General features: G+C 40.9%; 2 protein-coding genes across 4 annotated transcripts in view; one reads left to right on the plus strand and one right to left on the minus strand.

Annotated features, from left to right (window-relative positions):
* Nucleotides 1-15,470, minus strand: part of nell3 (NELL (neural EGFL like) family member 3) — a gene marked incomplete at its 5' end in the record, with an annotated part of 26,903 nt that continues 11,433 nt past the window's right edge. Inside the window, 5 exons of one of the 3 annotated variants that reach the window (XM_079360810.1) lie at nt 1-2,068; nt 2,252-2,318; nt 2,729-3,288; nt 4,483-5,170; nt 5,317-5,560. In XM_079360810.1, the coding sequence (XP_079216936.1) occupies nt 537-2,068; nt 2,252-2,318; nt 2,729-3,288; nt 4,483-5,140 (2,817 nt within the window). In that variant the 3' untranslated portion in view covers nt 1-536. Of the gene's footprint in view, nt 2,069-2,251; nt 2,319-2,728; nt 3,289-4,482; nt 5,171-5,316; nt 5,561-15,470 lie in introns of those variants that run through there. The other 2 variants (XM_079360809.1, XM_079360808.1) reach the window with 2 other exon arrangements.
* The window catches only part of apbb1ip (amyloid beta (A4) precursor protein-binding, family B, member 1 interacting protein), a 23,272-nt gene continuing 17,103 nt past the window's right edge, over nt 9,302-15,470 (plus strand). Inside the window, exons 1-2 of the mRNA XM_079360811.1 lie at nt 9,302-9,725; nt 14,909-14,968. Of these exons, the coding sequence (XP_079216937.1) occupies nt 14,909-14,968 (60 nt within the window). The 5' untranslated portion in view covers nt 9,302-9,725. The remainder of the gene's footprint in view (nt 9,726-14,908; nt 14,969-15,470) is intronic.

Here is a 15,470-nt window from a genome sequence, read left to right on the forward strand (position 1 = left end):
TAAGCTAACAGTTTTATTGCTGTGTATCTCCAAAAGGACAAACGGTCATTTTAAATGTGTATTGATATAATACAAAGAGGTTTGTTACATACAGTTCTAAATATATTATACAACTCGTACTACATTTATGCAAAAGCCGGCATGCCAGTGTGTGCCAACACACACACACACACACACACACACACACAAACATACATATTGGAGCACCACTGTACATGTTCTTAAACACACTCATACTTACAGTAATAACACACGGTCACACTCACACACTTTCCATAAAGAATTGGTCACTGCTCAACCAGCCGAAGTACTTCAGTACTTACAGAATGTAAATTACACCAAGAAAGAAATGTCTCAATACAAGTCTAACAATACAATGACAAAATATGTGTACAAAATGAATTATATTGTTTTACATCATCCACTTCCGTCCTTCATTTGGTAAATTGTTGAATCTGCTCTGCAATTCAATAATGTGCAAAAGTGTCTTTATTTTTTGAAGTATAAAATTACTGACTGCTTCGTCCTCTTCTTGATTACACTGCAACCCAGAGGATTGAAATGTTAGTTCCACCCTCGTGCGTTATCTGGTTAACTCGTCCGCGGATGCAGTCCAGAGTAACAAAGACAGCGGTACCGTTCTGGACTGAGAAAGAAGCCCTCAGCCCAATACTGGCCCACTGGCTTCCTTCAGGCATATGTCCAGACACCTGCTGAGCCACAGGACCTGCCTGCCCGCCCTGACCCACAACCTGCTGCAATGTAAGCTTAACAACATTGCAAGAGTGTATCAGCTTCAGGTTGAGGGCGATGTTCGCTACGCCTTTCTCGTGAAAGATAAAGTTTTTTCGGCTGTTCGGCTCTCCCGAGCGGGCCAGATGAACATGCGGCGTATCTGCGCTGATCTGCTGGAATAACAGTGGTTTATTCCTCACTGCTCCTGAAGGCAGACCAGTCCTGGACACTGTGGCACTCAGGGCTGATGACACTGCTGAAGGAATCCAGATCAGACTTAGTATACTGATCCCGGTGTTGTCCCCAAAGTAGCGGATGTTGCACTGGGATGGAGATTGAATCTCAAAGCTAATAGTGTCCCCATGATTCACGCTAACGGTGCCAGAGAGAGTGATGGAGGTGTCCCTGTAGTGGACGCCTGTTTTGAAGGCTTGCATCGCCTCCTGGCCCGTCCCGTTTTGATTGGTGTAGGCGATCAGGGAGAAACCCTCTCGAACGCAGGTGTGGCCCATGGAGTACAGAGCTTGTTGGAAGACAAACTTGACAACCCCGCTTTCTGTGAAGCGTACGCCACGGTTGTCATGGGTTAAGATGATCATATAGGGGTCAGAGACTGAGGTCATGCGGAGAGTTGGACGGTAGCTTGTTTGGTAGTGTGCCAACAGCGACATCTGAGCCGTCATGGCGACAGCACCGGTGTCATGAGACAACCAGAGCAGGCTGAAGGAGGGAGTGTTGACATCATAGATGTGAATATCCTTGCTCTGATTGCAGTGATGATTGGGACTCCTCAGCTGCAGAGTCAAAGTATGGTTAGGCTCCACCTCAACCCCACTGCTGACACTCACACCCTGGAAGTATTTACCATCTGGCTGTTCAATACGTACTCCGCTGAGTTCCTGACCCTCTTCTTCCTGGCTCCCATTGAGTCTCATCCCCACCTGAAGGAAGTTTCTGCAACTGTGCTTAATCGCAAAATTATGGTCCAACCACACGAGGCCGTGCTGCAGGAACCTCACCCGGCCTGCCTCGTTGGATAACAGATCCGTGACCTCTTTGCCTCGGATATTTAGTTGAAGCCCGGGGAAGATGTTGGTGCCGGGGGTGCTGGCAGGAGGGACTGCCACATTGGCGGCCCATGATTGGGACAGACGGCTCTCTGATGGCTGGCCGCAAACAGTATCACTGATGGCCGTGCAGGAAACGGCGACAGGCTCTCCATCACATTCAGTACAGGCCTGACACTCCTGCAGCTCCTGGTTGTAAAAGTAGCCGTGACCACACAGACCCATCGCTGCCTCTCTCTCAGAAGCTCCCAGACACCTGAACCCTCCTGTGTAGGATGAGACCAGAGAGAATTTTTTTTTTAAAAAGCGCTAAAAGGGGAGCCTACTAAAAGGTTTGTAAGTCAAAACATCCTACAAACTTTTTCAGAGTTCTGTAAAACCATCTGTCATGTTTTTACCCAATTCGAAAATCAGTGGATTAATGGCAATAATCATCCGATATATCTCACCTGGAGTATTAAGGCACTTCACTCGCTCTCCACAGATGTTTGGTAATTCAAGGCATTCATCTCTGTCCTGCATTAAATACAAACAAATATCACAGTCATATATTTACATTCGTAATTTAAAACATTTCAGCTCATTTTACTTCATTTTTGCAAGCGGTTGCCAATATCTGTATCGTTGTGCCTGAAGAATGACTTAACTTAAAAAAGAAATCGTCGAGGTTTCTCTGTGAATTTGTTGTTTTTTTAAGCATGAGTCAGGGTGGTGAAGTGGGACATTTTTACTCCAAAACAGCATGCTAGAAAACCCATGACTTATTAGCCAATTAAAATATCGGCTGCAAGTGTTCGCAATTTTCTTTTCAGTGGTTTGGGATTTAAGCCTCACAGATGACAAACTATACAGTATATACATAGATCAGACAGATGCTAGACCAACCAATGAGGAAACAGTATTGTATTTGTTGTATAGGTTAATACCTGGCACATCCTGTCTGCAGTCGGCGAACACTGTGAGATCAGAAAGAAGCCTGGTGGACACATGGTGCACTTCTCACACTGAGGCGGGTCCTTCTGAAAATCACAGAACTCCTCCTGTCCACAGGATGAGGGACATCCCAGAAGAGGCTGAGGGAAATGAGCCTCTCCGACTACATCCATCACTTTGGCGTCCACATCCATTTTGTGCACTGCGTAGGACTTCTGCAGGTGGGTGCGAGCCTGGCTCTGCAGACCCGCCATGTGGCTTTCGAAATAGCTCTGCAGCTCTCCTTGCAGACCCTGGAAGGAAACCTGTTTGATAGTGTCTGAGAGTAGACCGTACTGCGACTTCACCACATCCATCTGCTCATACATGCGCTGCTGCTGCGCCAGGATCTCCCTCTGCTGGGAAAGTAGCGCCTCCTGTTGGTCGGCAAGCTTTTGCTGCAAGTCTCGGATGACGACCTGCTGTGCTTTCATGGCCTCCACCAGCTTCTCCTGTCCTTTTGCCAGCTGGAGGTGCAGAATGAGGGCATCTTCGGAGGGAACTTCATTTTCACCTAAGAGGCAAACAACGAGAGATTAGCTCAGACAGATGATGCCTAGGGATTATTTGTAGAGCATTTCAATACAATTTCAACCAAACCAATAACATCTTTTCTAGCTTCAAAATATCAACTATGTGTCCACAATAAAAGAAAATGACAATAGGCCGCTCTCAGCAAACTCAACATTAGTCAACGTTAGCTAAATATCAGGCATTAATGACGCACCTTTAAGAAAAAGCCAAAGACCCAGCCTTTTTTTCCATACGATCTTAATGATATTAGTCACAATGACAATATTCAGGATAATTCTGATGCTTAATTTGAACTCTAAAGAACAGCTGTGGATGTTGAGCTTTGTCTCTATGCTCTTCCTGTCATCACCTGTGTGTCTGATCTGACTGAAAGCTGATCGTTTGCACTTACTGACACTCCTCTCTAGAGCTTTGCTTGTGTTGTACCTGCTCACTGAAGTTTGTCGCTTTGAAAAAAAGCTTCTGCTTCTGAATTGCAGAATGGATTTTAGGTTATTTAAGGCTAGCAACATTGAGCCAAGTCTAAAAGAATGAAAGAGATACTGTTATCTTTGAAATGTGATATTCGCACACCTTTGTTATCACACAACTTTATAGGGAAACCTTTATGGATTTGAGGTATAGGAAACGAGATAATAGTGTTGGAATATATTTAGTTATTTAACACAGCAGTAGAACAACAGATTAAATCGGCTTAAAATGATATGGAAGTCTAACATTCGGTAAAAATGTGTGAACACTCAGTGAACCCATTCAACTGGTCAAATAATAGCAAGTGCAGTGAAGGTTCCCTTTATGGAGCAACATCAAAGCTCTCTACATTTTCTGCACAATTGACTCCGAGACATTTTTCCAGTTCAGCTGCTCTGGTGTCTCTGCAGATATCATTTTGGACTGAAGGTCAATAAAGTCTTCTTATGGGTTTTCACCACAAGCTTCTTTTTTTGTCATCAGTGGTGGTCAAAAAGAGGTTGAAGTTAATGAACAGTATCATCCAATTGGTTAGAAATGCTGTGTTCAGTGCAGTATAGTAATTCATCAACTTTTCATAAAGATTTTCACTGAGGCAGTGGAGTGGCGCGCGAAGGACAAGTTGCAGAATTAAATCGGTCTATAGTCATAGAAACGCATTTTTGTACATATAATGATGAAACATATAATGATGATGACAGACCTGGTTTAATGTCACACGTGAGCTGGACTCCCAAAGGCGCGCTGCCAAGTTCTGGCGACGGATATCCCAGCTCGGGAAAATCTCCCAGAAACATCGCGGCTCTGTCAGACAGATGGAGAGGAGGAAACTGGCTGGCGGTAGATGAAGAGACGCTCTCATCTGAAACGACTAAACAACCTTCTCCCACACATGGCTTCACCCGAGCCTTTGGCCATATCCTGAGCGGCAGTCTGCACTCGATCCCTCTACACTCTCGGGTGTCATTTGTGGGCTGAAATTGTTTAACAGGAGCGGCACAGTCCGGATCCGTGCAGCCAGCAAGGTAAACTTCAGGCGCTCTCCTCCGCGTACCGCTGCTGCTGTCACCGTGCCGCCCGCGCAGAGGCTGTCCAGCCGGATACGCGTCCGACGCTGCTCTCTGAAAGCTCTGGTGCGCATAATGTTGGCTGCTGACTATTTGTGCCGCTCTCCCCTGCGTTGTGGGGTTGAACTGCCGAGGTGGTCTGGAGGATCTGCTCCCCGGACAGTGCGCTCCGGTGCACGGTCTTGGATCGCCGGTTTCCGCGCCATAGCAGTGCGTCCCGCGGCAAATCTCTGCGACAGCTTGCAGAGATATCCAAGACAGCAGCAGCAGCAGCTCTGGTGTTGATAAAACCATATTTGCGTCAATTTATCTCTCTGTCTCCTCCTGAAAAAAAAAAAAAAGACAAATTCAACATAGGTGTATTCCTATTCCAATTCCTGAAAGAGTGTTAAAGTCCATCACTGATTAAATAAAATCCACTTTATCTCAACTTTTCATTCTTGACCCAGAGACTCTTGCTCTGTTTTTACCTTTAACTCCAGGGTAGGATGAGTCCGGCTTTTCCAACCGTCTGTGAGAAATAAAAACTGCTGGCTCTCTCCATGCCTGAGCCACACTGAGGGCTCCTGCACTACAATGTCAGTATGTGGCATTCCTAAGACTTAATTAGCATCAGGTTTCCCCGGCCACAAATTAACCCTTCAACTTCCTTGCTTTCTGCTTAGGACGTCTCCAGTTAAGACAGAAAACAAGGCAGGAAGAAATAGTTTGCTGAATGGCAACATGGCATTCATGTTTTGTTTTTCTTCATCATAATGCAAAAAACAAATGGGAAGATTTGTCTTCTTATAGAGAAAATGTTCTCCACTCCTGCCATCTCTCTCCGGATGACTGTCACTTTACATTTGGCTCACTGTTGACTCTTGTCTGACCTTATGGCCATCCAAGTTGCAAAAAAAAAAGAAAGGATGTCACTCTTTTTTGTTTAACACATCCTGAATGTTGAGACAGCTGCTGGTTTTCAGCCCAGTGTCCTCCACATTAAACTGACCCTGTCAACACCAAGCGCCCCTCTTTTACAGACAGAGCCAACAGAAGTCAGACTTTTTGTTAGAGGGACTGTGGCAGAAGTCAAGAATGTCAAACCCACAGCTGGTTTTTGGACTGAGGTCTACTCTCTCATTGAAGTGATTCAGAACAACCACATCAGTGGGAGGTTATCTGAGGCTGATTTGTGGAAGGATGTTTGTGTAGCTTATTTTTCTTTGCGTATTACAAGATCAGTCTGGTATGGAAGCCAAATCAGGAGGAATCATTTTTAGAAAGAATGATTTTTTTCTGGATATAAATCTCATAGTTTAAACTCATTAATCAAACATTTGTATTCTCGTTGACAAATTGTCTCAGTTCTCAGTGTCCCATAATTTTCTCATATTTTTTAAATATTAGTGTTTACCTTTGCTGTAGCTTTTTTTAACCTTTCAATCATCATTAAAAAATGTTGACCCAGTGTTTTAAAAATGTTGACTTCAACGTCTTTATTAACAATGGCTCTTTATATTTTCATCATCTCACTCTGATTTTAAATGGCAGAAAGGAGCCTCTGGAGGGTTTGAATCATGGAAAATGAAAAAAAACCTTCCTTTGGTTGTTTTTGCAATCTGTAAGCAAATAACAACAGAGGGCTGATTAGAAAGTCAAATTAGTTAGATGCTAGGTACAAAAAAGACCCAGCTAAATGATCATTATTTTCTCTGTAAAAACATTCAGAGGGGATCGTTACTTCACAAAGAAAACAGGACGCTGAGGTTGATGACCTGCTCTCCACCACCCACTGAGCTCATACGTGTTTGGCATGTACAGTACAGCCGAGTACAAACAGAGGGCACTACAACACTCCTATAAGCGTCGCTCATCACTTCATCATAGTGACAGATTGTCCTCTGCTGCACTGGATTTGATAAATGCTTTATGGTTTTGCAAGGTGCCCACTGGTTTTGTCATTATCACCTCATTTTCATTTACTGCAGAGGAGCCCAGGAAAGGTATTCAGAGGTGTGTTGGAGCGCTCAGATTTAACATGACGGGGACTAATGGCTTTAAGGCATGCCCTCACACCTTACCATCTGGAGCCCTGGAGTTACTTGAACCAAAATACTGCTTTTATTTTTGTCAGGGTTTTGCCTTTGCAAGCTGTAAATGCATTAAAGTTGTTTTTTCTTCTCACTGTTGCAAAGAGTTTGATCGTTGATGCTTTAAAGTCTCGATGTGCTCTAGAGTGTTATCGATCTTTATTTGTAGCTTTTTATCCATAACCAATGTTATCTTGAGACACTTTACAAAAAGCAGGTCAAATACCTTACTTTGTTACTTACGTTATATCACAAAGACCCAATGTTAATCCACCAGGAGGACAGCACCTATAGCAACATTTAGCAAAGTATAAGTAACAACAAAAAACGTCCAATCAAGAAGCAGAAGTCTTCAAGCAAAACCACTCATGATGAAAAACCACCTGCCGAAACTGCACCAGGCTTGAACAATGGGATAGGGACACATTACAGATACATTGTGCATGAAGACTTACAGTACAGACACAGTAGTGACATGATGAGACAGAGAAAGAGCGAACGAGAGAGAGAGAGAGAGGAAGCTCAAGGTGCCGGTTCCCCAGGTAGTCGAAGCCTATAGCAGCATAGTTGGTCCACCTTGTACGAGCCCTCACTATAAGATTTGAGTGTATTATGAAATAACAGCTGGGCGAACCTGAGGAAGCGACAGCCGAAATGCCTTGTTCCCTCACAATAAGTTCTTTTGTGAACATACAGGCGCACGTGGTACTCTGTTGGCCAGTTACATTGTGTCATGAAATAATTATATGTTAATAAAAATAATAAAATGACTGATAAAAACAATCTTCTACCAATTCAAGGAAGAGCAACCACTATTGGTATCAACTCTGTAAAACCCCCATCTGTCCTTAAAACTACTGTAAAATGACATAAAAATGATTCCTCTTTTTCCTCGGAAACTTCTAAGCTCTTAATAAGTCCATGTATTTGGGAAATGTTCTCCAAGGCACCAGTGTGTTTAGGAGACATTAGGGAGCCTGCCTTTGGTTGTCCATCTGTTTGTCAGCACCCAAGAAAGGCAGGAAATAAGTAGAGTTGGGAGACAAGCCTGTACCCCGACTATTTGTTTAATAAATCACGAGTCACAAAAGGCTCTGTGAAGCGTCCAAGGTTATTTGGTTTTCTCCCCATGGAGCTCGGCTTCTCTGTGATGACAGAATTTGGCCACAAAGAGGGTGGTCTGTGTTTCCCACTTGAACCGAGGTTGGTCTTGTGGGAGGAAATAGGATGAAGAAGGACTAATTAAAGCAAAATAATGGACTCAGAAAGTAAAATTTGGGGCTTAAAAAAAACAGATTAGGAAGATGAAAGTGAGTTATAGCAACTGGGGATGTTGATATAAGCAGAAAAATAGAGTCTCTGTAGTCCAAGATTTAAAAAAAGATGTGAAATCTTGTTTTTTCGGCCTCCCAGGTTGACTCAAGGAGAAATGCAAATAAATAGAGCTATCTGTGTCTGCTTGGTCAGATAAGAACCAGAGGCTATTCATAGCTTGACAGCTTGACTCTCCTTGGTTCCCCCTGAAGATAACTGACCTTGTTGCACCAAACCAGTGTCTCAAGATATTTTTTCCTGATTTTGAGCAAAGAAACAGAGTGCAAATAAAAGCAATTTTAAATACATCAGTGCAGTGTGGCAAAATAAAACAATACAAATAGTTGGTTGTTGATGAGAGTTTTCATTTACTTCCTATAAAGCTTTTATACAGCAGATCCCATCTATCAATTGGCAAGAGCTGAGTGCACCATATCATGCCACCGTATCAACCAATCAATCAAATTTGTATAGCACCATATCACAGAAAAAAGGTTAAGTTCCCATACAGTATGAAGCAGATGGGCTCGTGTAGCTAACCTGTTAGTATTTGGGATCAGCTGCTATCGTGAAAGTAAACAAACCAACATAGACAAAGCAAATGCAAAGTAGATGTACTCATTGTTGCAATGCTAGTGTTAAAACGTTTAGTCTATTGTATTTGTATCATTGGTTAAAGTTAAGTTAAAAGAGTTAAAAAGTCTTCTAAATATGACGTGAGGTTCAGTTTGCTTTGCACATTAACAGACAGTTCTTCTATTCTATTTTGTATTTCTAGTCGCGTCAAGAATGTGTTTCACCTCGAGAGGATTTCTTTTAACATTTTGCAAAACATTTCTAAATTTGCAAGTATCACCATTTCTTTAAGAAAAAAAACGAGATTCCTGGGGCTGAGCTGGAGTCTATAGAGTACTTCATAGACTCTGCCACATTGGCACACACCCGCCTAAAGAGCTGCTGTAAATCAGTTTCAGCAAAGTGAATTATTAACTCAGAGTGTAACTCCTTCTGCTGATTCAGCCATTGTTCTCGATTGCACTGACACATTTCTTTCTTTCCTTCCTCCAAAGTCTTCACTGTCAGCTCAAGCAGTTGTCAATCAGCCCCGTGAATTGAAGTCACACAGAACTTGACAGAAGTCTTCTCATCTACATCCAGGTTATAGCGGCTTTGAAACAGTTCCAGTGCAGTGCAGATAAGGGGGCGATAAGGACGGCCCTGCGCTGCCTCGACAGGACTGTTGTGAAAGTTTTGAGGTCTTCTGAGCAAGAATGCAGTGACAGGTCTGGACATGAACTTCCGCATTTAGCAGGAAGAAGCCAAGAGTCAGAGAGACAGATGCAATCCAAATCAACACACCCAAATGAGCCTGCAAGTAACCGTTCTTAGGTGGTGAGCCGTGTTGGAGAATAATATTTTGAGGTGGAGCTGGTTTCCATGAAGCTGTTGTCTTGAAACTAACTGGTGAAAAACGGATTAAAACATTGGAAAAGGTGAGTTACAAGTCTGTCAAGTTGAACCGTCAGTTTATGATGAACTGAAGCTTCTTACTTCTCTATGACTCTGACTGTCTGAAGATTTGTTTTTGGTTTACTGCGCTTTCAGATAACATTTGTACTGGCCAACTGGATTAACACCAGAGAGAAAATGGTCATTAAACAGACTTAAAATCCTTTAAATCCTGCCAAATGTTGTGATTTAAATCCTTGTACTTTATACTGATTTTTTTTCTTAAACAGACAAAAGGGCACACATCATTCTTTGTTTCAGTAAGATTTAACTGTGTTGCTTGTTTGTTATAAGGGAATCATTGAGCATACTTTAGAATGATGAGAGGTGAGTTATAGTTCATATACTTTTCCTTCCAACATGGGTGGATCTGGCTCTAATTTCAGACCGCTGTATTACTCAATAGCCACATGAAAAAGATAACATTGGCCTCTTACATTAAATATGTAATAGAGCTGTCAGTTTGATATTAATTATAGGAACATTTTTCACCATTTGGCTTTTGTTTAACTTTAAGAACAGTGAAAAATGATGGCGGCCACTTAGAGCAGTGGAGTGGTTGTCAGTATGTTTTTCCGTTTGTTTTTGTGCTGTTTTCATGTCAGAAATCCCTGAAAAAATATGTTTTCTGACTGTCCAATGAGTCACGTTGTTTGGGGATTTTTGTATATATTTAAAGACAAGGTTGGCATTTTTTTCCTCAAAGTAAATACAACCTGTACGTTTAAATGTAAGTGTCTGATTTCAACAAGTACAAATAAACCCTGGTGTTGTGTAAAGCCACTTGTAATTTCTAGTTATCATGCCTTCCAATTCTTATTTTAGCTGCAGTCATCCTTCATTTTTCTTATTTACATTAGAGATCATTCAGTTCTGTAAACACGTCTGCCTCAGACCCGTTTATGAATATCTGATCCAAGTCAAAGAGGCCGTTATGTACATTATGGTAAACATGCTCTGCTTCGATACGGCTACTTACTGGTGTTGTCTGGTTTTCATTTGCCCTCCCCTGAAACTTGAGTTACGCATATGTGGACTGAACTTTCCATGGGTTTCTGTAGGAATGTACAAGTCGCTTGCATGCTATATTTTGTCTTTTTATTCTCAGGATACTCAATGCATGGTGCGGGTTTGGAAACCAGCCATATTTAATCTCAGAGTGTTTCCAGTAATATTTCATGAATGCTGACAAATCACATATTTCAGAGCGGTTTTTGCAAAGAGGCAGAGACATACTTGGATGATTGTGTTATTGGTGCAGTAGTGTTGTCCAGAAGATGTGTAGGCTGTGAATCTTAAGTTCAGCTCTGTTTTGTGTATTCACACATTGAAGGGAAATTAAATGATCTCATTACAACCCCTCTTCCTCACCTTACAGAGGACAATTACAGTTGTCATCAATTCATCTTCCCTGTGGAAAGTAGAGCTCACTTTTGAGCACTTTATGAATCACTTATCTTTCCTTTAAAGGACAGAGTCATGCCAAACTGTCTCTTCAATTATGAATGTTTTCCAGGATTCCTGATAAAAATCTTCAGCATGTTTCAACATCTGAATCTTCATATCTTAAGATAAAGATGTTGTCGTTTAAGTCATGGTTCTTCGCTGAAGAGAAAAGCTGGACCTATTGGGTAATATTCTTGATGAAAAGATTAATCCAACAGTCGTGTGTAATGAAGCTAGAGGCATAACACTGTGCTAGCTTAGCCAAGACTGTAGATTGAAAACGGGTTAAAGGGCAAACAGCAAGTTTGGCTCAGCTAAAAAGAACAAACAACAACAACACAACAAGCACAAGTAGATTTAGTCTATGGCTATTAGTTGGGATCAAGTTTTTCAGAGTTTATCTACAAAACACAAACTAGTTAAAAAATTCATCAATCATTTTCAAGGTCTGAGCGATGCTACACTCACACTCTCTGACTTGTTTTAGCTTCATGAGATTTATAAGCACTTCAATTAAGTTCAACATCTGCCAGAGTATCAAAAAAAAAAAACGTTTCCCCTGTGCCCTTTAAAAACACAAAAACCTCAAAGTTTTACAGTGTTTACATAATGTGTTTGGTTGGTGATGAGAACAAGGCTGGCATATGGTCTAGGGTCATTCTGTGGTTGTTACATTGAGATGTTGTTTATATTACGTGGTTGACATAACTCAATGCAAAATGTGACTCCACAGGAAGAGGAGGGAAATTCAACTAATTTGGGAGTCATTATAGCCAATATGTTTTATTTATAATCAGAATGTGCTGAGATTGAGACTACAAGCTATTAGTGTCAGTTTTTGGGCCATTCTGCAGAATGTCACATAAGCAAACCTTTGTTGCATTGCATGAGTTAAGGAAACAGAAAAGGGTTAAGTTTGCAGGTGGATGTTCGTGTCACCATTTCCGACACGATTTCAACATTGCAAGTTGCAGGAAGTTAACCCGTCACCACTTCCTCCAAGGGGCAAACCATTTGTGTAAAGGGATGGGGGAGTGGGCTTGCATGTTGCAATAGCTAAACTCCCACATGTACACGTCACATGGAAATTATTGGCCAACACTTTGGTCCTACCAAATGTGGTCCCTGTGGAATACATTGCTCAGTACCATCAGTATCTGAGAAGTTTGTTTTCTAAAACTGGCCAAAAAGCATCAATGGAATCAGAGGATACACAGTGTCTGGTAAGCTTCTGATCATACATGCACACACCATGTGTTAGATGTCGACGCAAAAGTGATCTGTTTCACATTCAAATTAGAAACATCATGTCGCAGCACTGGATGAACTTTTGCCTGGAACACCATCAGTCACACTTCAGAGTGTAACTGAGAGTTTTTTTTTTTACTCTCATGTCCTGATTTGGTTTGGTTTTGATTAAATCCAACTGCAAATGTTTTCTTTTTTTCCTGTTGGATCTAAGATTTTACTGAACAGATTCCAAACTGTGATAAACGAAAGCAGAGGGATGCACTTTGTTAGAGAAAATATTTTCATATCTCATGTACCGCCGAGCAGGAAAAAAAAACCCAAAAGAAGATGACAAAGATGTAGTTATGCAAGCATTTCTTTGTGAGACAGAAAACCAATGAAATTGAGGGGTGGGCAGATTGTTTGGGTCTGAATTTTCGGCAAGCTGAAGAGAAAGACAGAAAAACAAGGTGTGAATGAGGTTTGTTTGTGATGAAGTCATGGCCATAACATTGTTACCATGATTATTACTACAGCAATCTATTATCTATTGACTACGCCTTATGTAAACCTGTGTCCATCTTAAGGCAATATCACTATCAATCAAAGAACATAAAGACTTTGTTTTGATTCACATTTTGTTACAAAGTTTAAAACTAATCACTGGAAAAAAAATCAAGGAATAAGTCCATGTTGCCATTATTCCGCACTGCGTATAATATTAATGAAATATTGAAAGGTTTTAACTTTTCAAGATTACACCAACCATGCTAACGTAAAAACTCTGTTCAGCTCTAGTAAGCTATGATTCAAGCTAAATGCTAAAATAATACAAATAAAGCCACAAAAACGATGGTAACATGCCAAGTTAAAAGTAAGTATTGTCTACCATGGTCACCTTTTTTTTTTTTTGGCATTCTACCATTTGTAAATTTGGACGCAACACTATTCATTGTCATTTTACCAATTTGGTCATTGAGCAAAGTATTGGACAGCTTGAGCTCTGTACAAGAAATGGAAGTCATAGGAAACGTTCAACATGTGTTGCCACCATATCAAGGAGAGTATGAGTTATGTCATGATATAAAACAATCGACTTAAGGGAGACAGACAAAAGTCAGTCAGCAGGATTTATTTATCCAATTCAGTCGCTGTTTTTTCTTTTGGACCAAATTCACGAGTGTTCATAATGAAAAATGTTCACAGAAGAAGGTCTTAAATAAACATGAACAGTCACAGAATCGCATGTAGACGTGTGACTGTAATTTGAGCGTTCTTTAGTCTAAATGTGGCTCAGCAGTTACAGTAGCATTACTTCCTGTTGAAATGTCTTTGACCAGAATATTTGACTAATACTTGCACAGCCTCTGTAGGGAACGCTGGATCATCAGCATGCAATGGAGCTGCACAGAAGCTGGAATATTACGCATAACAATTCTTGAATTATTGAAGTAAAACCCCATCTTAAAACCAATGTACTGTAACTGAGTGAACTCCCACTGACACCTTCCAGCTACTGGTCAGAGTCCACTGTAAGAAAACACAGACTCTGTTTTGACTGCACACTGTACCCCATCACAACATTTACTCTGAGAAATAGGGGACTCAAATAAAACATGTGAGCGACAGCATATTGTACGTATGGAAATCTCAAGAGAATCTCCAGGACAAACAGTCCTTTGCTGCTATTTTTATTCTTCAGACTGAGACTGTTGGCCTTTTGAAGACGGTGGCTGGCTTGGTTTGCATGTTGGTATCAAACTCTGAACATATGTTAAGATGTAATGTGAGCACGAGTTTTACACATAAGGGTTTGTACTGACAAAGAACTGATTGCAGAAGTATGGGTCATGGCTTAAATAACTGGAACTTGAGTTGCTTTGTTAGTATTCAGTGAGGCATTTTAAAGCAGGAGGTCAGATTTAGAAACATGAGTGAAGTGATACATTTAAAATCCCTGCAAAACAAAACCTGGATGTGTGATGGGCCTATACTGGAGACAATAAAGTGCATTTTAAGTCTGATTCGGGTTGTGAATACAGAAAGGAATATCAACACACTCTCCAGTTCAACACAGCTAACAAGACACAACAAGATGTGGCGGAAAAAAATGAATGCCTGGAAGTTATGGATAAGCCGGTTTTTTTTCTCCTCTGAGTTTGGGTTGGAGTTGTTTTGCAAGGTTTTACGTGTCCTCGGGGCAAACTCCAGCTGCACGCATTTCAAAATCAGACAGCAGTTCTTGTGTTTTAACGCTGGCTGTGTCATGTCGCTTGCTTTATTCTGCAGATAGATTTACCTCTTCATTCCACACAATCCTTCTCTGTCAATCACCATGACAACTCTATCAAATCAATGACATTCTTTGCTTCCTCACAGCACAAATCAACACCACACAATTGAGTAAAAAAAAATCTGTTTTAGTCATAAGCCGAAGTCTGATCTTGTAATCATTTTCTGTCTTTGACATTTCTTTCTTTGCTTTGAACAGATGGACGACATAGATGCCATGTTCTCTGACCTGCTGGGGGAGATGGACCTCCTCACACAGGTGAGCTAACACAACTGTCATGACAACTACATTGTTTTACCATCTTTGTCTTATATTACTCAATATTTTGTTGTTGTTTGTTATCGTACTTCCTTTGCTGTTTTGCTGCCTTTAGTCAAAAATAAGTAAAGGATTCTACTTGTAATTCTTTAATGTAAAAGCTTTATTCCTATGATTTGAGTACATTCTTTGCCATCGGTTTAAATCTTAATTTGTAAGTTAAGATGAATTGTCGTGTTTGAAGGAATAAAAATTAAACATGTACGGTAGTTGTTTGTATAAAAGAAGGAAAAACACAAAAAAAGAAGAAAAAATAAGATCATTTCAAAGATGAAATTGCAAAATGAAAGTCAAGAACGTAATAAAAACTTTGCTGTACAAAAGATTGTCTTTGTCTTTCCAATAATGCAATATAAATAATGCACATGTTGGCAATAAGATAAAAGAGCAGAGATTTTACACACTCTTCATGCAACTCCTACCCCACATTTTCTCCAGACTA

Source organism: Symphodus melops, assembly GCF_947650265.1.
Source record: "Symphodus melops genome assembly, chromosome: 14".
NCBI classification, from domain to species: Eukaryota; Metazoa; Chordata; class Actinopteri; order Labriformes; family Labridae; genus Symphodus; species Symphodus melops.